The sequence below is a fragment of the Heptranchias perlo genome, chromosome 6 (genome assembly GCF_035084215.1).
Source record: "Heptranchias perlo isolate sHepPer1 chromosome 6, sHepPer1.hap1, whole genome shotgun sequence".
Classification (NCBI taxonomy): Eukaryota; Metazoa; Chordata; class Chondrichthyes; order Hexanchiformes; family Hexanchidae; genus Heptranchias; species Heptranchias perlo.
The window spans coordinates 3645160-3667039 of NC_090330.1; the positions used below are offsets into that span (position 1 = coordinate 3645160).

The 21880-nt window shown below is 46.8% G+C and overlaps 1 protein-coding gene across 2 annotated transcripts; it reads right to left on the reverse strand.

Annotated features, from left to right (window-relative positions):
- Positions 1 to 1905: 1905 nt before the first annotated feature.
- Positions 1906 to 19999, reverse strand: LOC137322683 (uncharacterized). Of its 2 annotated transcripts, none has more exons than XM_067985618.1 (6): positions 19892 to 19999; positions 12610 to 12750; positions 9986 to 10052; positions 7933 to 8012; positions 5650 to 5942; positions 1906 to 4348 (listed from the first exon to the last, which is right to left on the reverse strand). In XM_067985618.1, the coding sequence occupies exons 2-6, from the start codon at positions 12662 to 12664 to the stop codon at positions 4031 to 4033; spliced, it is 813 nt and encodes a 270-aa protein (XP_067841719.1). In that variant the 5' UTR covers positions 12665 to 12750; positions 19892 to 19999; the 3' UTR covers positions 1906 to 4030. The 2 variants fall into 2 exon arrangements, with proteins under 2 accessions (XP_067841719.1, XP_067841720.1); XM_067985619.1 differs by lacking the exon at positions 19892 to 19999 and adding an exon at positions 12825 to 12843.
- Between the last annotated feature and the right edge of the window lie 1881 nt (positions 20000 to 21880).

Here is a 21880-nt window from a genome sequence, read left to right on the forward strand (position 1 = left end):
CCCCCTTTTTGTTGGTTTTGACTTCATACAGCACAGACGGAGGCCATTCGGCCCATCGTGCCCGTGCCGGCTCTTTGAAAGAGCTACCCAATTAGTCCCACTCTTCTGCTCTTTCCCCATTTTTCCTTTTCAATTATTTATCCGAATCCCTTTTGAAAGTTACTATTGAATCTGCTTCCACCGCCCTTTCAGGCAGCGCATTCCAGATCAGAACAACTCGCTGCGTAAAAAAAAATTCTCCTCATCTCCCCTCTCTGGTTCTTTTTCCAATCACCTTAAATCTGTGTCCTCTGGTTACCCACCCTCCTGCCATTGGAAACAGTCTCTCCCCATCCACTCGATGAAAACCCCTCAGAATTTTGAGCACCTCTATTAAATCGCCCCTCAACCATCTCTCCTCTAAGGAGGACAATCCCAAGTTTCTCCAGTCTCTCCTCATAACTGAAGTCCCCTCATCCCCTGGTACCATTCTGGTAAATCTCCTCTGGTAGCACTTCCAGTGACAGTCCTACTCCTTCCCACCCGTGCTGCCTTACTCAAATGTGCAGGTCGCGTGTAATTGCCAACATCAGCAGCTCTTTCATCCTGGGTGACCCTGTCCGACATCCTCACCGCAGTCCCTGTGCACCAACCGTTCTGAGCAGAGTGTCTGTGTCAGGGAGGAAACAACCCCCCATGTGAGCCGTAAAAGAAAGAACTTGCATTTATATCGTGCTTGTCACAACCTCAGGACGTTCCAAAAACAATTTACAGCGCAATTAAGTACTTTTTGAAGTGCAGTCACTGCTGTTATGTAGGAAACGCGGCAGCCAATTTGAGCACAGCAAGATCCCACAAACAGAAATGAGATAAATGACCGGATAATCTGTTTTTTTAGTGATGTTGGTTGAGGGATAAATATTGATCGGGACACCGGGGAGAGCTCACCTGCACTTTCAAAATAATGGCTGTGGTTTCTTTTACATCCACCTGAGAGGGCAGACAAGGCCTCAGTTTAATGTCTCATTTGAAAGACAGCACCATCCAACAATGCAGAACTCCGTCAGTACTGCACTGGGAGCGTCTGCCTTAGATTGTGTGCTTAGATTGCACCTACGACCTTCTGACTCAGAGACGAGTTTTTTTTTATTCGTTCATGGGATGTGGGCGTCGCTGGCGAGGCCGGCATTTATTGCCCACCCCTAATTGCCCTTGAGAAGGTGGTGGTGAGCCGCCTTCTTGAACCGCTGCAGTCCGTGTGGTGAAGGTTCTCCCACAGTGCTGTTAGGAAGGGAGTTCCAGGATTTTGACCCAGCGACGATGAAGGAACGGCGATATATTTCCAAGTCGGGATGGTGTGTGACTTGGAGGGGAACGTGCAGGTGGTGTTGTTCCCATGTGCCTGCTGCTCTTGTCCTTCTAGGTGGTAGAGGTCGCGGGTTTGGGAGGTGCTGTCGAAGAAGCCTTGGCGAGTTGCTGCAGTGCATCCTGTGGATGGTACACACTGCAGCCACAGTGCGCCGATGGTGAAGGGAGTGAATGTTTAGGGTGGTGGATGGGGTGCCAATCAAGCGGGCTGCTTTGTCCTGGATGGTGTTGAGCTTCTTGAGTGTTGTTGGAGCTGCACTCATCCAGGCAAGTGGAGAGTATTCCATCACACTCCTGACTTGTGACTTGTAGATGGTGGAAAGGCTTTGGGGAGTCAGGAGGTGAGTCACTCGCCGCACAATACCCAGCCTCTGATACTCTGAGTGTGCTATACACTAAGCAACAGCTGACTGGTGTGATGAGACTAACATGAATTAACATGACCTGTTGCACTGATATACTGCCAGGAACCCTGCCCAATGTTAACATAATCCCGAGACACTACCCTCCTCCCTCTCCCTCATCCTAACTTCCCAGAAACAGATTCGGTTATCCGTGTTATCGTTGCAGGAAGCATTTTTATTTTATTAGCGACAGAAAATAACATGCCAATCACTCGCAATACAGGAGAAACGCAGAATACAGAATATGCAAGATGTGAGCCCCTGGAGCGGCCCCAGTCTATAAACTTCAAGCTGCACAGATCAGAGTAAAAGTACAGCTGTTGGAAATCTGCAGAAACTGCTGTGCAGATTCCACTGCACCATCAGCTAACAGTTCCTAACACTGCACTTTACATTAATTAAAAGATTATTAGCTCCTCCAGGAGTTGGCGAATGCATTGAAAGAAGGAACTTGCATTTATTTAGCGCCTTTCATGACCTCAGAATATCCTAAAGTACTTTTTCAGCCAATGAAGTACTTTTTGAAGTGTAGTCACTGTTGTAATGTAGGAAACACGGCAGCCAATTTGTGCACAGCAAGATCCCACAAACAGCAGTGAGATAAATGACCAGATAATCTGTTTTTAGTGATGTTGGTTGAGGGATAAATATTGGCCCCAGGACACCGGGGAGAACTCAATAACTCTTACCACACGGGGCCATCAGGGGGAGATACAATGGACCATCAGGGGGAGATACAATGGACCATCAGGGGGAGATACAATGGACCATCAGGGGGAGATACACTGGATCATCAGGGGGAGATACACTGGACCATCAGGGGGAGATACAATGGACCATCAGGGGGAGATACAATGGACCATCAGGGGGAGATACACTGGATCATCAGGGGGAGATACAATGGACCATCAGGGGAAGATACACTGGACCATCAGGGGGAGATACACTGGACCATGGGAGGAGATACGCTGGACCATCAGGGGGAGATAAACTGGACCATCAGGGGGAGATACACTGGATCATCGGGGGAGATACACTGGACCATCGGGGGAGATACACTGGACCATCAGGGGGAAATTCACTGGACCATCAGGGGAGATACACTGGATCATCAGGGGGAGATACACTGGATCATCAGGGAGAGATACACTGGACCATCAGGGGAGATACACTGGACCATCGGGGGAGATGCACTGGTCCATCGGGGAGATACACTGGACCATTAGGGGGAGATACACTGGACCATCAGGGGAGATACACTGGATCATCAGGGGGAGATACACTGGATCATCAGGGATAGATACACTGGACCATCAGGGAAGATACACTGGACCATCGGGGGAGATGCACTGGTCCATCGGGGAGATACACTGGACCATTAGGGGGAGATACACTGGATCATCAGGGGGCGATACACTGGATCATCAGGGGGCGATATACTGAACCATCAGGGGGAGATACTCTGGATCATCAGGGGGAGATACACTGGACCATCAGGGGAGATACACTGGATCATCAGGGGGAGATACTCTGGATCATCAGGGGGAGATACTCTGGATCATCAGGGGGAGATACACTGGACCATCAGGGGAGATACACTGGACCATCAGGGAGAGATACTCTGGATCATCAGGGGGAGATACACTGGACCATCAGGGGAGATACACTGGATCATCAGGGGGAGATACTCTGGACCATCAGGGGGAGATGCACTGGACCATCAGGGGAGATACTCTGGATCATCAGGGGGAGATACTCTGGATCATCAGGGGGAGATACACTGGACCATCAGGGGAGATACACTGGACCATCAGGGAGAGATACACTGGATCATCAGGAGAGATACACTGGACCATCAGGGGGAGATACACTGGATCATCAGGGGGAGATACACTGGGTCATCAGGGGAGATACACTGGAACATCAGGGGGAGATACACTGGATCATCAGGGGAGATGCACTGGATCATCAGGGGGAGATGCACTGGATCATCAAGGGGAGATACACTGGATCATCAGGATAGATACACTGGACCATTAGGGGAGATACACTGGATCATCAGGGGGAGATACACTGGATCATCAGGGGGAGATACACTGGACCATCAGGGGAGATGCACTGGATCATCAGGGGGAGATACACTGGATCATCAGGGGGAGATACACTGGTCATCAGGGGGAGATACACTGGATCATTAGGGGGAGATACTCTGGACCATCGGGGTAGCTGTAGTCACAGTATTAATGATTAGATCACTAATACTGCCAGTTAAAGGTCATTTAGCTACTGGAAAAGAATGATTTCTCATGTTTCATTTGGTTCCTGAATATTTCAAAGGCCTTTGTTTGATTGAGCCTATCTTGGTATAGTTTCAACAATGGCTCATAATGTTTTCTCGAATTGTCATCACCGTTGTCTCTCTTGAAGGGATAGTATGGATTCCCCTCCTTGATATTCAAATTCTCGGCAACGAAGGGCCACAACTTTGCACAAGGGAGCATTGCGATTGCAAAATAAATTGGATGTTCTGTTAGCAGCTCCGAGAAACTCTCAACATAATCCTTGATGGCAGTTTGTGGTTCGATCGAGCTGATATCCTGTAATCATAGAAATAAACAACTAACAGAGAATTCAGATCACACCCATTTAAAGAAATCACATATTACCTAATCATCCTGCCTATCTGTAAGTTTTCGGATTATCTCTAATACATCTCTTTACATTCTTACGCATCTGTTTTACCCCAAGTTGCCCTTTTGACTGCCTTTGTTATCTCCAGACTCGACTATTCCAATGTTCTCCTGTCCGGCCTCCCATCTTCCATCCTCCATAAACTTGAGCTCATTCAAAAAACTCTGCTGCCCGTATCCTAACTCGCACCAAGTCCCGTTCACCCATCACCCCCTGAGCTCGCTGACCTACATTGGCTCCCGGTCCGTCAATGCCTTGATTTAAAAATTCTCATCCTCGTGTTCAAATCTTTCCCTGGCCTCGCCTCCCTCCCTATCTCTATAACCTCCCCCCAGCCCTACAACCCTCCGAGATTCTCTGCGCTCCTCCAATTCTGGCCTTTTGCGCATCCCCGATTTCCATCGCTCCACCATTGGCGGCCGTGCCTTCAGCTGCCTCGGCCCTAAGCTCTGGAATTCCCTCCCTAAACCTCTCCGCCTCTCTCTCCCCCTTTAAGACGCTCCTTAAAACCTTTGATCAAGCATTTGGTCACCTGTCTCCTTCTTTGGCTTGGTGTCAATTTTTGTCTGATTATGGTCCTGTGAAGCTCCTTGGGATGTTTCCCTATGTTAATGACGCTGTATAAATGCAAGTTGTTATTTAAATTGAGAAGCACGATTCCTGCCAAGCTCAGGGTTTAAGAGATTGTAGGAGGAAAGAGAGGCTGAGGTGAGTAAAGAAAGAACTTGTATTTATGTAGCGCCTTTCACAACCTCAGGACGTCCCAAAGCGTTTTACAGCCAATGAAATACTTTTAAAGTGTCGTCACTGTTGTAATGTAGGAAACACGGCAGCCAATTTGCGCACAGCAAGATCCCACAAACAGCGTCGTGATAATGACCGGATCATCTGTTTTTACTAGTGATGTCGGTCGAGGGATAAATATTGGCCCCAGGACACCGGAGAGAACTCCCCCTGCTCGTCATCGAATAGTGGCAGTGGGATCTTTTACGCCCACCTGAGAGGGCAGACGGGGACCTCGGTTTAACATCTCATCTGACAGACGGGCGGGTATTGCGATTCTGGCGTAGAATGAGGTAGAGTCGGAACACGCTGCAGTGAGTCTTGAGGAGTAGGGAAGTGGGAGATCATGCACAGCAGAGGAGAAAGGAGAGAGGGAGGTTCAGTGGAGCAATGGCTGTAGTAGCATTAATAAACGAATACCTACTGTAATGTGATAAAAGTCCAATATATATTTTGTGTATTTCCGGTAGCTGTTACTCCTTCTCTCAAAGAAAGTTTGTAACTCCTTCTCGGAGCTGCCAGAAAGCTCCATGGCTATCATATTAATATAATGTGTAACCTTCACCAGATAGTAAAGATCCTGGATCATGAAAATCACGTAGCGTTCTGCTTCTAGTGTGTTACCGTCCATGCGTTTTAGGAAGTCGGTTTTGAGCGTTTCCTTCGCGATGTCGAGATTACTGTTCCATAACTTGTTGTATAAACTCTGTTTTATGCCTGCGAGGAAGACATCACAAGCGTGTTTTAAGTTTGGCTCAGTCGGTAAGTACTGTTGCTTCTGGATCTTGAAGATTGTAGGCTGTGGAGCCTCGCGACTGGACTTGGGGCCCCGAGATCCACGCAGATACTCCTGTGCGGCACTGAGGGAGTGCTGCAGTGCCCAGTGTGCCATCCTTGTGAAACCAAGGCCCTGTTTGACCATTCAAGCTCTACTGGCAGGTGGAAAAAGCTGGCAATCTGGAAGGATGAGATGAAATTGGGCTGAAGGGCCTATCTCATCTGTATTTATCTAATGAAGGTGTTCAAGGGAGAAGGAAAGTGGAGGGGGCAGCACTTTATGTTCAGGCTACTCCTTCTTTCTTTGTTTATTGAAAAAAAAGACCTAAGTATAAACACGTTCACATTGATGTCAATGAATATTTTAATAATATTTTTAATATATTCATTCTCGGGATGTGGACTTCATTGGCAAGGCATTTATTGCCCGTCCCTAATTGCCCCTTGAGAAGGTGGTGGTGAGCCGCCTTCTTGAACCGCTGCAGTCCGTGTGGTGAAGGTTCTCCCACAGTGCTGTTAGGAAGGGAGTTCCAGGATATCGACCCTGCACCCATGAAGTTACGAGTTGATCTCTTGCAGCAATGCTGATGAAAGGTCAGAACTCGGGCTCGTATCTGATGCCCTCCACAGTCAAATAGCCCACCGGCACTCACTATCCAGGCTCATGCATGAAGAATGACCGCTCGGGTGGGACTCTATAGATGCTGGTTGCCTCAGGGCAAATCCCATCTTAAAGAAGGAGGCCTCCAACAGGCATTAGGCTCCTTATTCGCATATGCAAAAGAGCCTGGGTAAAGGAGGCCTCTTGTTTGCCCTTACCCAACATGGCGGGCAGAGCACTTCCGGCCAGAAATGAGCGTATGCTTCCTGCCTGCCATATTGGGGCCTGAGTAGTCCGAGGAGCTAGGAACTGTTAACCCTCCATGATTGCCCTGGAGTCTCCAGGAATCGAAAATTAATCTCCAGGACACTGCTGGGAGAAAAATCATCGGGGCATTAAAAAAATGGTGTTTTTTTTTCATTTTCTTTGAGCACTTTTGTTTGTTAGTTATAAAAATACAGGAGTCTGGGGAAAAAAAGGCTATTTGACTGACAGTCAAGAATCACCCAGTTGAGTCATGAAGAGTCTGTTCGCTTTGCAATTGGCCGTGGGAAGGCGGTGTGCCATGAGGATGGACGTGTTGGGTAGACCAGTGGCGGGAGCGTGGGGGCGTGGCAGTGGGAGCTGCAATGTCATGTGATGAAACCTCCAGGAATACATCCAACCAGAGTTGGCAACCCTACGAGTTACAGGTACTGCCCGGACCAATTGCTAGGCCATAATTTACTCTTGGAGTTCCTCTCTCCATTATTTTAGGGCTGCATATAGTGACACCACTATTCCCAGACAGACTAGAGATGATTGGGTAAATCCCCCCCCGTCAATCACGCCTGGAGACCGCACTGCTGAAAGTGACCGGGATTGATTTTACGCACATAATTCGTATTATGGAACTACCCTCCACTCGCTCCCATTTTGTTGGAGAAATAATCCTGCTTTTATCAGGAGAAGTTGCTGCAGTTTCGGTCATGAGTTCTTTTTGCTGCTGTTCGTAGAGGCGCTGCTTAAATAGACTCTGTAGACTGTTTGCTGCAGGTTGTTTTTAAATGGGCTCTTTTTGCTGAGTCAATAGACTTTGTTTGCTGCAAAATAGACTGTTGGCTGTGAGTCCTGCGCTAAGTCACGCCCCACCTACAACTCATTGGCTGACACAGTGGTGTCAATAGACACTCCGCTATTTTAGTGGAGCCCTTAATCAAGTTAAATTAAACAGGAGAGAGGAACTTTAGATAAACACATTAAACATTCACACACCATTATCCAACTCAAGGCAGCGGACATTTGAAAAATGTACAGTAATAAAGAAAGGATCATTTTGTTTCGTCTGACCTGCATGACCATTCACTGAAGATTGAAACAGAAAATTTGACTGCTCGTTAAACTTGTCCGTGTCATGTGAGGCTGGCAGACTGTTTAAAACAAACAAACACAAAAATATGAAGAATTTTACCGCTTGTTGCAAGTAAATCATGATTGAATGAAAAATAACTAATTTACTTTAAAGTTTAAAATAACTTTACAACTCTGCTTACAAACTCCATCTTGCAGCTGCCTGCTGATATTACCAGGATCAATTTTTCATCGTTCTTCCGCCCTGACGCCCTCCCCCTCCCCCACCCCGGACGGGATGGCAAGGTGCAAGTTCAATATTTCTAACCCACTAATTACCCCGCCCCCCCCCCACGGGACAGATAGCCAGGAAGTTCCCTAAATGCCACCCACCCCCTCAAACGGAGGGGGAGCAGGGCGCGGCGGGGGGGGGGGATCGGTGATCACCTTGCACCTCCCCCACACCCCGTCCGACTCGCACTCACGGTTACAGTCGGAGCTGGTAACGCAGGCAGATCCGCAGTTTTGTCTCAGTGCGAGGCTGTCAAGCTGGGGACTGTTGGGCCATGTATTTCAGAGTCTCACTACTCGCTGGGAAAAGAAGGACTGCCCAACATCCAGTCTAGTCTCACTCTTCCATATTTAAAGAAGAACCCCGGGTGTCCTTATCGAGCCGGTTGCAACAGATGGTGGGAACCACGGGAGCGCATCGGAGGATAGGTCACACGGCCGATTTTAACTGCCCGCCCGTCCGTTCCTGCCGGGCGCAGAGCGTTAAAATCGCCTCTAACGTCCCCAAGAGATGACAGAATTGCTGGTGCAATTAATCCACAAGTACTGGAAACATTGAGGGATGGGGGGCAGGGGTAGAAATGGGCGAGCTGCTTCCCCCCCTCCAGAACCAATAACTATCTCCAGATGGATTTGTGTATTGGCTCAATCAACCCCTCCGTACAAAGACATAGGAACATGGGAAGAGGAGCAGGCCATTCAGCCCCTCGAGCCTGCTCCGCCGTTCAATTCAACCCTGGCTGATCTGTACCTCAACTCCATTTACCCGCCTTTGCTCCCTATCCCTTGATATCCAACAAAAATCGATCGATCTCAGTCTTGAAAGCTCCAATTGACCCCCAGGGTCCACAGCCTTTTTGGGGGAGAGAGTTCCAGATTTTTACTCCCCTTTGTGTGAAGAAATGCTTCCTGATTTCACCCCTGAATGGCCTGGCTCTAATTTTAAGATTATGTCCTCTCGTTCTTGATTTCCCCCACCAGAGGAAATAGTTCCCCTGTATCTACCCAATCGAATCCTTTTACCATTTTAAACACCTCGACTTCAAGGGTTAAGTTACGAGGAGAGATTACACAAATTGAGGTTGTGTTCTCTAGAGTGTCGAAGGTTAAGGGGTGATCTGATCGAAGTTTATAAGATATTAAGGGGAACAGATAGGGTGGATAGAGAGAAACTATTTCCGCTGGTTGGGGATTCTAGGAGTAGGGGGCACAGTCTAAAAATTAGAGCCTAATCAGGAGTGAGATTAGAAAACATTTCTACACACAAAGGGTGGTTGAAGTTTGGAACTCTCTTCCGCAAACGGCAATTGATACTAGCTCAATTGCTAAATTTAAATGAGAGATAGATAGCTTTTTGGCAACCAAAGGTATTAAGGGATATGGGCCAAAGGCAGGTATATGGAGTTAGATCACAGATCAGCCATGATCTTATTAAATGGCGGAGCAGGCACGAGGGGCTGAATGGCCTAATCCTGTTCCTATGTTCCTAGATCACCCCTCAATCTTCTATACTCAAGGGAATGCAAGCCAAGTTTATGCAAACTGTCCTCATAATTTAACCATCTAAGTCAGGCAAAACAATTCTTTTCAAAATGTAGCTAACAGAGTTCCATTTTACATTCACAGCATATTGACCGTTACCATTTGAAGGAAGGCTCTGCTAATCTCACAGGAACTTCTGGTTTTGAAGACTAGCTGAAGAAAGGAGAGGCTTATCTCTCGTTATCTTTGGTTAGAATTTCACATTTCCGCTGTTATTTACCTCTCATCTCCATCAGCACAGTTTAAAGCATTCTCCCTGCAAACGTCCTTTCCTTCAAAGCGATCAGCTAAACCAAAGAAACAAAACAACAATGATGCTCAAATTGAGGGGAATAATTGGTCGTTGAGTTTCCTGCCTACATTTACCTACATAACAACAGTCCCTACACTCTGCTTTCAGTCGTTCCAGCTATGTGATTAGGTACTATATAAATCCAGGGTGTGTCTTGCCAGGAAAGGTGATTGAGGTCATGAGACAGACTCATTCAAGATCCAGCCAGATGCTGTAATGGGAAGGTGGTGGATTCACTATTCTGGAGGGATGAGATTAAGTGAGTTGAAGAGTCTTCTTCATCAGACCTCACCTTGTGATCTTTCTTTCTTACTTACTCTTGCTTTTTCTCTCCTCCTTTCGTGACTCTTGCTGAGGTGCACTTAGAATCATAGAATCATAGAAGTTTACAACATGGAAACAGGCCCTTCGGCCCAACATGTCCATGTCGCCCAGTTTATACCACTAAGCTAGTCCCAATTGCCTGCACTTGGCCCATATCCCTCTATACCCATCTTACCCATGTAACTGTCCAAATGCTTTTTAAAAGATTGTACCCGCCTCTACTACTGCCTCTGGCAGCTCGTTCCAGACACTCACCACCCTTTGAGTGAAAAAATTGCCCCTCTGGACCCTTTTGTATCTCTCCCCTCTCACCTTAAATCTATGCCCCCTCGTTATAGACTCCCCTACCTTTGGGAAAAGATTTTGACTATCTACCTTATCTATGCCCCTCATTATTTTATAGACTTCTATAAGATCACCCCTAAACCTCCTACTCTCCAGGGAAAAAAGTCTCAGTCTATCCAACCTCTCCCTATAAGTCAAACCATCAAGTCCCGGTAGCATCCTAGTAAATCTTTTCTGCACTCTTTCTAGTTTAATAATATCCTTTCTATAATAGGGTGACCAGAACTGTACACAGTACTCCAAGTGTGGCCTTACTAACGCCCTGTACAACTTCAACAAGACATCCCAACTCCTGCATTCAATGTTCTGACCAATGAAACCAAGCATGCCGAATGCCTTCTTCACCACCCTATCCACCTGTGACTCCACTTTCAAGGAGCTATGAACCTGTACTCCTGCACAGATATCCTGCAGAACCTCACTCAGGAGGCCATTCTTTGTTTGTAAGTGTGAATGTTTGCAAGTTATTCCACCATCGAAGCCTTCTCACCTAACGTCAACACCAGAGAGTGGTGGGAATGTGGAACTCGCTACCACAGGGAGTGGCTGAGGCGAATAACATGGATACATTTAAGGGGAATCTGGATAAACAAACGAGGGGGAAAGGAATGGAAGGGTGTGCTGATAGGGTGAGATGAAGTAAATAGAGTGGGCGGAGGCTCGTGTAGAGCATAAACCATAGGCCGAATGGCTTCTTTCTGTCCTGTCGATTCTACATGATTCTATGTAGACCATTGCATTCTTTCCAGCAGGGGCTACTGGAGCGCAGTGAGAAGTGGGACACAGGAGATATCCGTCACTCTAAGCAACATGCATTGAGGCCAATCGAAGTTCCTTATTGCTGCCCCAGTTGATGAGCTGACCCAGCACAGAGTGGGGATCGAGCTCAGGACCTTCTAGTTAGTGTGGCTTAGCTCCAGAAAGGGCGCTGCCTTTGACCCACCAACTCCCCTCCCCTCCGAGGGAGGATTTCACTTCATTCAATTAATTCGACCCACAATAATGGAATTGGAACATGAGAAAAGTTGATGAGCAAAAAAAAATACCAACAGCAGAGGTGAGTGTTTGAGAGGAATACTGCGAGTGTGCAGGATACAAAGAATCAAGAATAATATAATAAGGACATGTCTTGGAAAAGAGGCGACGCTGATACAGAAGATCCACAGAAGACGACTGCGATGGTTTGGGCGCATTTCAAGAATGGAAACAGCTAGTATACCTTTCATGGCCCTGCAGACAGAGGTACATGAAAAGAGTACAATAACTTGTATTTATATAGAGCCTTTCACTAACCTCAGGACATCCCAAAGCTCTTTACAGCCAATTAAGTACTCTTGAAGTGTAGTCACTGTCGTAATGTAGGAAACGCAGCAGGCAAATTGCACACTGCAAGGTCCCACAAACAGCAATGTGATGATGACCAGATAATCTGTTTTAGTGATAAATATGGGCCAGGACACCAGGGAGAACACCCCTGCTCTTCTTCAAAATGGTGCCATGGGATCTATTACTTACACTTGAGAGGGCAGATCTTGGTTTGATGTCTGATTAACTCAGTACTACACTGGGAGTATCTGCCTTGATTTCATTCTCATGTATCTGGAGTGGGACTTGAAGCCACTGACCTACTGACTCAGAGTACTACCACTGAACCACGGCTGATAGCTGATACAAGCAGCTGAGGAAGACCAAGGAGGTGCTGGATAGACAATGTCCAAGAGTGACTCATCACAGAAAGGGATACAGATGACCGAAGCGGCCAGGCTAGTTCAGAACCGACAGCAATGAAGTGAATTCACTTGGTCCCATCTTCGCTGCTGAGCTGACGGACGGAGATTTAGTCATCAGTAGTACTACAGTGGCAACAATTATATCGTACTCACCCACTGCTATTTGCAGCACAGCCAGTGCAAGGAGAACTGAGGCACAGAGTGTCATGTTGGGAGGTCTCGCACAATATGAAGGCTACGTAATTCTGCAGAATCCCGGAGATGTCCACGCCGCCTTTTATGGCCACTTCAGAACTGGAAGAAAAGAATTTGGTTATTCCAATGTCATTTTCCACCAACTTTATGAAGATCCCATGGCAATTCCTCACCTGGAGTTTCCAAACTGGGGTCCCAGGTACTACGCGGTCCGCAAGGGCATCAGATATCTGTCTGTTAGACAGACTATGGTGTCAGTTCTCCCCAGTGTCCATGCCATTATTTATTCATCAACCAACACCTAAAAACAAATTATCAGGCCAAGTATCTCATTGCTGTTTGTGGAACCTTGCTGTGCGCAGATTGGCTGTCGTTACAGCAGCGGTTCAAGATGGCGGCTCACCACCACCTTCTCAAGGGCAATTAGGGATGGGCAATAAATGCCGGCCTCGCCAGCGACGCCCACATCCCATAAATGAATTAAAAAAAAGACTGCACTTCAAAAAAGTACTTCATTGGCTGTTAAGATCTTTGGGACATCCTGAGGTCGTGAAAGGCGCTATATAAATGCAAGTCTTTCTTTCTTTTTATCTCTTGCCTTCTTACTCGCACTTCCCATGAACCTAATGTTTGCAGGTCCCATTCCCTCCAGTTTTCTTTTCTCCTCCCCTGAAAGTGCCGTTGTCAATTTTATTTTTCCACTAGAAACTTGGCCATTTCCGATGGATATTCCTCACTGTGTTTCTGTGGTAGTTTTATGACTTTTCTTGCTTTTTTAGTTAAAGAGGCACATCTCCTTCTCTAACTTCCACTCTCTCTCTCTCTCTCTCTCGCCCAATTAGCCAACATGCCTGACTTTCCTCCCCTCCATCAGTGTAAAAAGGTTATAATTGGGGCAGGTGAGGGGTGGAAATCGGGCCCCCTTTGTACACCCAATGGACGGACAGCCCTGCAAGTGAGGGGATGATATCACAGGGTAGAGTCTGAAACATATTCCCCAAGCCATTGTGGATCAGTCGCCCGTTATCGACACCGATTGATTTCAACGGAGAGGAAAATCAGCCGATTTCCGTAATGGGCAGGCGACTCCTGTCCCGATCAACCCCTCCCCTCCCCCGCCCCTTCCAGGTCACCTGATCGACCCTCTCCCAGTTCACAACACCATTTGCCGTGGCCCGCCTCTCTCCCAATCGATTCCCCCCCCCCCTCCATTTAAGACATACCTAGTGATCCGAAATTCCAGAGGTCTTGACTGGCGAGTGGCCTGGGGATACCCAATGGGTGTCGGCAACTCGCTGGTCTGATGTTAACCAGGGACGAGGCCGAGTATTGGGTGGGCCTTGTACAGAGCCCGTTGCGTGCAGGGGCCATTAGGTCCAATTCTCTATCCAGAATACCACTGGTGGAGCATCATCATCAGAGCTCTTTTTGACTTGTTTTGAATGGCATTGACCACCCATTGTAGGCTCCGCCCGGTACTCAGTCCCATTAACTTCAATGTGATGCGTTGGAGACAGGGCAGCTCTGTGACAATGCTTATCTATTTCTTACTTCTTTCTTAAGCAGTGATATAATCGAGGTGTTTAAGTCGATAGAAAGAAACCATTTCCTCTGGTGGAGAGTGTCCAGAACAACCTTAAAATTAGAGCTAGGCCATTCAGGGGTGATGTCAGGAAGCATTTCTTCACACAAAGGGGAGTGGAAATCTGGAACTCTCTCCCCCAAAAAACTGTTAAGACTGGGGGTCAATTGAAAATTTCAAAACTGAGATTGATAGATTTTTGTGGGGTAAGGGTATTAATGGTTACGGAACCAAGGCGGGTAAATGGAGTTAAGATACAGATCAGCCATGATCTAACTGAATGGCAGAACAGGCTTGAGGGGCTGAGTAGCCTCCTCCTGTTCCTATGTTCCATCTTAGTTTAACTAAGCGGACACATGCTGTAACTTTTCTACTGACCGTTATTCAAAACTTCTCTTAGTGCTTTACATAGAACTACTTAGAATTACATAGAATGTACAGCACAGGAACAGGCCATTCATCCCAACTGATCTATGCCTGTGTTTATGCTCCACTCGAGCCTCCTCCCTCCCCTCTTCATCTCACCCTATCAGCATATCCTTCTATTCCTTTCTCCCTCATGTGTTTATCTAGCGTTCCCCTAAATGTATCTACACTATTCACGTCAACTATTCCTTGTGGGAGCGAGTTCCACATTCTCACCACTCTCTGGATAAAGAAATCTCTCCTGAATTCCCGATTGGATTTATTAGTGACTATCTTATATTTATGGCCCCTAGTTCTGGTCTCCCCACAAGTGGAAATACCTTCTCTACGTCTACCCTATCAAACCCTTTCATAATTTTAAAGACCTCCATCAGTCTTCTCTTTTCTAGAGGAAAGAGCCCCAGCCTGTTCAGTCTTTCCTGAGAAGGATATCCTCCCAGTTTTGGTATCATCTTTGTGAATCTTTTTTTGCACCTTCTCCAGTGCCTCTATATCTTTTTTTATAATATGGAGACCAGGACTGTGCACAGTTGGATGCTTTTCACTGTCCAGTTGAACATCAGTAAAAATCCACACTCAGAGAGTTCCCTATGCCCATGATCAGTTTTACTGAAGTCCTAATGGCAACCCTGCCTCAGGTCCACCGGCTACTGCACAGCTCAATGTGTGAGACAGCCATATACATATTTGGCAATAGAATCATAGAAACTTAAAAATTTATGGCACAGAAGGAGGTCATTCGGCCCATCATGTCTGTGCTGGCTGAAAAAGTGCTATCCAGCTTAATCCCACTTTCCAGCTCTTGGTCCGTAGCCCTGTGGGTTACGGCACTTCAAGTGCACATCCAGGTACTTTTTAAGTCAGTTGAGGGTTTCTGCCTCTACCACCCTTTCAGGCAGTGAGTTCCAGACCCCCACCACCCTCTGGGTGAAAACATGTCTCCTCAGATCCCCTCTAATCCTTCTACCAATTACTTTAAATCTGTGCCTCCTGGTCACTGACCCCTCTGCTAAGGGAAATAGGTCCTCCCTATCCACTCTATCGAGACCCCTCGTAGTTTTATACACCTCAATTAAATCTCCCCTCAGCCTCCTCCATTTTAAAGAAAACAACCCCAGCCTATTCAACCTTTCCTCATAGCTAAAATTCTCCAGTCCTGGCAACATCCTCGTAAATGGGAGAACCTTCACCACACGGACTGCAGCGGTTCAAGAAGGTGGCTCACCACCACCTTCTCAAGGGCAATTAGGGATGGGCAATAAATGCCGGCCTCGCCAGCAACGCCCACATCCCATGAACGAATAAAAAAAAATCTGCTCTGTACCCTTTGTGGTGCAATCACATCTTTCCTGTAATGAGGTAACCAGAACTGTACACAGTATTCAAGCTATGGCCTAACTAGTGTTTTATACAGTTCTAGCATAACCTCCCTGCTCTTAAATTCTATGCCTCGGCTGATAAAGGACAGTATCCCGTACGCCTTCTTAACCACCTTACCTGCTACCTTCAGGGATCTGTGGACATGCACTCCAAGGTCCCTCTCTTCCTCTACACCTCTCAGTATTCTCTCATTTATTGTGTATTCCCTTGCCTTGTTTGCCCTCCCCAAATGCATTACCTCACACTTCTCCAGATTGAATTCCATTTGCCACTTTTCTGCCCATCTGACCAATCCATTTATGTATACCACAAAAAGCAAGAGACCGAGTACTGAGCCGTGTGGAACCCCACTGGAAACAGCCTTCATCACAAAAACACTCGTTGACCATTACCCTTTGCTTCCTGCCACTGAGCCAATTTTGGATCCAATTTGCCACTTTCCCTTGGATCTCATGGGCTTTTACTTTTTTGACCAGTCTGCCATGTGGGACCTTGTTAAAAGCCTTGCTAAAAACCATGTAGACTACATCAAATGCACTACCCTCATCGACCCTCCTTGTTACCTCCTCAAAAAAATTCAATCAAGTTAGTGAGACACGACCTTCCCTTAACAAATCCATGTTGACTGTCCTTGATTAATCCGTGCCTTTCGAAATGACGATTAATACCGTCCCTCAGAATTGTTTCCAATAATTCGCCCACCAGCAAGGTTAGACTGACTGGCCTGTAATTACTCGGCCTATCCCTTTCTCCCTTTTTAAACAACGGTACAAAATTAGCAGTCCTCCAATCCTTCGGCACCACGCCTGTAGCCAGGGAGGATTGGAAAATGACGGTCAGAGCCTCCGCCATTTCCAATGCCATAGGTGACACCGGTCACTCATTATCTCAAACCACATCAAACCACCGATGTCCATTGAGCTATTTAGGTACAATTTTAGATACAATAGAACTTGTCCCATTAATTAAACTGTGGACAAGTGGACACGGGCAGTAAAAGGTTAAATTTAAGACTGCAGTCAGGAAGTATTCCTTCAAATAAACTGTTACCAACACTTGCAATATGCTTCCTGATGCAGCAGAGGTGGTGAAAACGTTGGAATCATTTCACAAACAACTCGATGTTGAAATGGGTGGAAGGGTGATTGTAGGGTCTCTCTGAATGGGTCAAATGAAGCCCCCCATCGGACATTAGAATTACGCGATTATCACATTACATTCTGAGCTATCTTAGTATACAGGCCGGCAATACAGAAGGACAGGATGTGACAAAACGATGCTGAATTGAATCGCTGTGTGCTTCCGAACAAGTGTTCGTGAATCCTTACTCCTGACTCACTCCTAACCATATCCTAACTCGCACCAAGTCCCGTTCACCCATCACCCCTGTGCTCGCTGACCTACATCGGCTCCCGGTCCGGCAATGCCTCGATTTTAAAATTCTCATCCTCGTTTTCAAATCCCTCCATGGCCCTCGCCCCCCCTCCCGATCTCTGTAACCTCCTCCAGCCCCTACAACCCTCCGAGGTCTCTGCGCTCCTCCAATTCTGGCCTCTTGCGCATCCCCGATTTCCATCGCTCCACCATTGGCGGCCGTGCCTTCAGCTGCGTAGACCCCAAGCTCTGGAATCCCCTCCCTAAACCTCGCCACCTCTCTCTCCTCCTTTAAGACACTCCTTAAAACCGACCTCTTTGAACAAGCTTTTGGTCACCTGTCCTAACATCTCCTTATGAGTGTTGGTGTTAAATTTTGTCTGATAATCGCTCCTGTGAAGCTCCATTGAAGGTGCTATATAAATGCAAGTTGTTGCTATTGTTAGCAAGTCTGCGTGAGACTGGTGTCCGAGTCAATCTGAGAACGATTCTGTCTTGAGTTGGGCAATTTCCTCAGGGGATGTCTCAATCGGCCGCTGTAACTCGGCGGGAGATTGACGGAAATCCCCTCGACATTACGTGAACGGGGTCTCTGCCGAGTTTCTACCAACATTACGGAGTTTGATCGGGAGAACCCCTGAGGGGATTGATCCCCCCAGGTATGTGAATTTAGTCTTCATAGCAAGTCCGATTCCGAAGCAGAATCTTTTTCTTCATGCCTTGAGCTTTACATTAAGGAATTCGACTTTAGGAGATTTAATCAACCTAATGTGATTTTCATGATGTTCAGCCCTTCCTAAGGTGTCACTCAAGCAAGTTAGAAAGAAAGAAAAAACTTGTATTTTTATAGTGCCTTTCATGCCCTCAGGACGTCCCAAAGCGCTTTACAACCTATGAAATACATTTTTGAATCCCATTGTATCTGTGCCGTCTCTTTGAAAGAGCTATCCAATTAGTCCCACTCCCCTGCCCTTTCCCCATAGCTCAGCAAATTTTTCTTTTTCTAGTTTTTATCCAATTCCTGTTTGAAAGTTATTATTGAATCTGCTTCCACCGCCCTTTCAGGCAGCGCATTCCAGATCAGAACAACTCGCTGCGTAAAAGAGATTCTCCTCATCTCGCCCCTCTCTGGTTCTTTTGCCAATTACCTTAAATCTGTGTCCTCTGGTTACCGACCCTCCTGCCAGTGGAAACAGTTTCTCCTTATTCACTCTATCGAAACCCCTCATGATTTCGAGCACCTCTATCAAATCTCCCCTTAACCTTCTCTGCTCTAATCCATCAATGGCATAGCCTTCAACCATCTCACCCTCTGTACTCACAAACTCCCTTTCTGAACCCGTCCACCTTGCTACCACTCTCCTCAACATCAAAAGTCTCCTTAAAACCGTCTTCTTTGAGTGCACTTCCCCTAATTGGCCATCTATTCCTGCACTGATCTGACCCCAAACTGTAAAACATTTTGGGATGATCTGGTGCATTAAAAATGCCATAAAAATGTAATTCATTAAAAATTTCTAACAGCAATTTACCACCTGCAGCAATGAGTTTCGACAGTTTAAATTGTTCCCATTCTGGGCTGGAGAGATTGATGATCTTTCCAGGAACATACATCTCATTAAATAGGTACTTGCGCTATTAAGTACTAGCCCTAACTTTCTGCAGCGGGTTTAATTCGTATTTATGGCACAAATGCAGCAATTTCTAGATAAAGTGCCTGAAAATCCTTAAAGATCTGATGGAGGGAGAGAGAGAGAGTGACAGAGAAAGGGGGGGTGGGAGAGAGAGGGAAAGAGAGGGAGAGGGAAAGAGAGAGACAGCAAAAGGGGGAGAAAGAGAGAGGGAGAGAGAGAGAGAGTGACAGAGAAAGGGGGAGAGAGAGGGAAAGAGAGAGAGAGGGAAAGAGAGAGACAGCAAAAGGGGGAGAAAGAGAGAGGGAGAGAGAGAGATACAGAGAAAGGGGGAGAGAGAGGGAGAGGGGGAGAGAGAGGGAAAGAAAGTGGGAGAGAGAGGGAAAGAGGGGGAGAGAGAGGGAGAGAGAAAGTGTGAGAGAGAGGGAAAGAGGGGGAGAGTTAGGGAGATAGGGAGGGAAAGAAAGAGAGATATAGAGAGAGAGAGGGAGAGAGAGAGTGGGAGAGAGAGGGAAAGAGGGGGAGAGAGAGAGAGAAAGGGAGGGAAAGAAAGAGATATAGAGAGAAGGGGAGAAAGAGAGAGGGAGAGAGAGAGTCGGAGAGAGAGGGAAAGAGAGGGAGAGAGAGGGAGATAGGGAGGGAAAGAAAGAGAGCTATAGAGAGAAGGGGAGAGAGAGGGAGAGAGAGAGGGAAAGAGAAAGGGATAGGGAGAGAGATGGAGAGAAAGATAGACAGAGAGAAAGAGAGAAATGGAAATAGGGAGCAAGAGAAGGAAGTGACATTCTAGAAATTCTCCTTTACAAGTTTAAACAATAACTTTTTTCTCATTAGCAAAGCTCACACTCACACGCTGAGGACTGCCCGTGTTGGATTTTCCAGAGGTCCGTCTCGAGTCGATGGAGTTCACGAGTGAGGCAAGGAGGCTGGAAACACTTGATGAATGAATTCCTACGTAAACAGTCAGGTGGCTCCATAGGGTGGGGACCAAAAAACCCAGCACTGCCACATAGTTTAACCAAAGACATTAATGAAATATTGGCCCTAGGCAAAGCTGAAAATTAAAGTCACAGCAGCTGCTCTGTTTTGCCTAATCAATATGGAGTCCAAACCCCTGATAAAACATTCTATTAAAATATAATAAAGGCGTCAGCCATGTCTCAGTGGGGAGCGCACTCACTTCTGAGTCAGAAGCTCGAGGATTCAAGTCCCACTCCTGAGTCTTGAGCACACAACCCAGGCCGACGCTCCCAGTGCCAGTACTGAGGGAGCGCTGCGCTGTCGCTGTCTTTCGGATGAGACATTAAACTGAGGCCACGTCTGCCCTCCCAGGTGGATGCAAAAAATCCCACGGTACTATTTAGCCAATACCTAACAGAGATTTCTATAGCATCTTTTACAAAATTAGGACGTCACAAAGCAGTTTACAGCTGATGAAGTATTTTTGAAGTGATAAGAACATAAGAAATAGGAGCAGGAGTAGGCCATACGGCCCCTCGAGCCTGCTCCGCCATTCAATCAGACCATGGCTGATCTTCGACCTCAACTCCACTTTCCTGCCTGATTCCCCCAGAGTCCAAACATCCACCTCTCATTCTTCTAAAATCCAGAGAATATTGGCCCATTCTACTCAATCTCTCCTCATAGGACAACCCTCTCATCCCAGGAATTAATCTTATGAACCTTTGTTGCACCGCCTCTAAGGCAAGTATATCCTTCCATAGGTAAGGAGACCAAAACTGTACGCAGTACTCCAGGTGAGGTCTCACCAAAGTCCTGTACAATTGCAGTAAGACTTCCTTACTCTTGTACTCCAACCCCCCTTGCAGGAAAGGCCAACATACCATTTGCTTTCCTAATTGCTTGCTGTACCTGCGTGTTAATTTTCTCCGGACGAGCGCACTTCAGAATCCCACAAGTCCTGTCGGCAATTAAAGCCGGTGGGATGACATTTAAAGGGGCAATTAAGATAATTGAAGTAGTTAACTGAATTAAATTTTTGTGGATTAAGGCAGGCAAACAATTTTTACTCCACCTGAATGTGTCTCCCGTGGCCTCTGAAACACGCCATGCAATGTCCATCATGCACAACTAGATGGCGATCTGGAACAGGAACCACGGCTGACATTTTTTTCTCTGTGTCAGCCAATGAGTTGGAGGTGGGGGCGGGACTTATGGCAGGACTCACAGCAAACAGTCTATTTTATGGCAGACAGAGTCTATTTAAACAGCGCACTACAGCAAACAGTCTACAGAGTCTATTCAAAAAGAGTCTCTCCGAACTACAGCAAACAGAACTCATGACCGAAATTGCAGCAACTTCTCCCGATAAAAGCAAGATTATTTCTCCAGCAAAATGGAGTGAGTGGAGGATAGTTACATAATACAAATTATGTGCGTGAAATCAATCCCAGTCACTTACAGCTTTGCGGACTCCAGGCGTGATTGACGGGGGAATTACCCAATCATCTCCAGTCTGGCCGGGAATAGTGGGGTCTCTATACGCAGCCTCAGTTAGATCACCCCTTAATCTTCTACACTCGAGGGAATACAAGCCTAGTTTTTTTTAAGGCGGTAACAAGGAGGCTCGATGAGGGTAGCGCGTTTGATGTAGTCTACATGGTGGACTGGTCAGAAAAGTAAAAGCCCATGGGATCCAAGGGAAAGTGGCAAATTGGATCCAAAATTGGCTCAGTGGCAGGAAGCAAAGGGTAATGGTCGACAGGTGTTTTTGTGACTGGAAGGCTGTTTCCAGTGGGATTCCACAGGGTTCAGTACTAGGTCCCTTGCTTTTTGTGGCATATATAAATGATTTAGACCTAAATGTAGGGGGCATGAT

Coding starts and splice junctions, on each gene's coding strand:
- LOC137322683 (XM_067985618.1), bottom strand. CDS start 12,664: ATGACACTCTGTGCCTCAGTTCTCCTTGCACTGGCTGTGCTGCAAATA. Junction 8,013..9,985: donor TGTGCTGATGGAGATGAGAG/GTAAATAACAGC, acceptor TGTTTTAAACAG/TCTGCCAGCCTCACATGACA. Junction 5,943..7,932: donor TTCAGTGAATGGTCATGCAG/GTCAGACGAAAC, acceptor TCTTCCTCGCAG/GCATAAAACAGAGTTTATAC.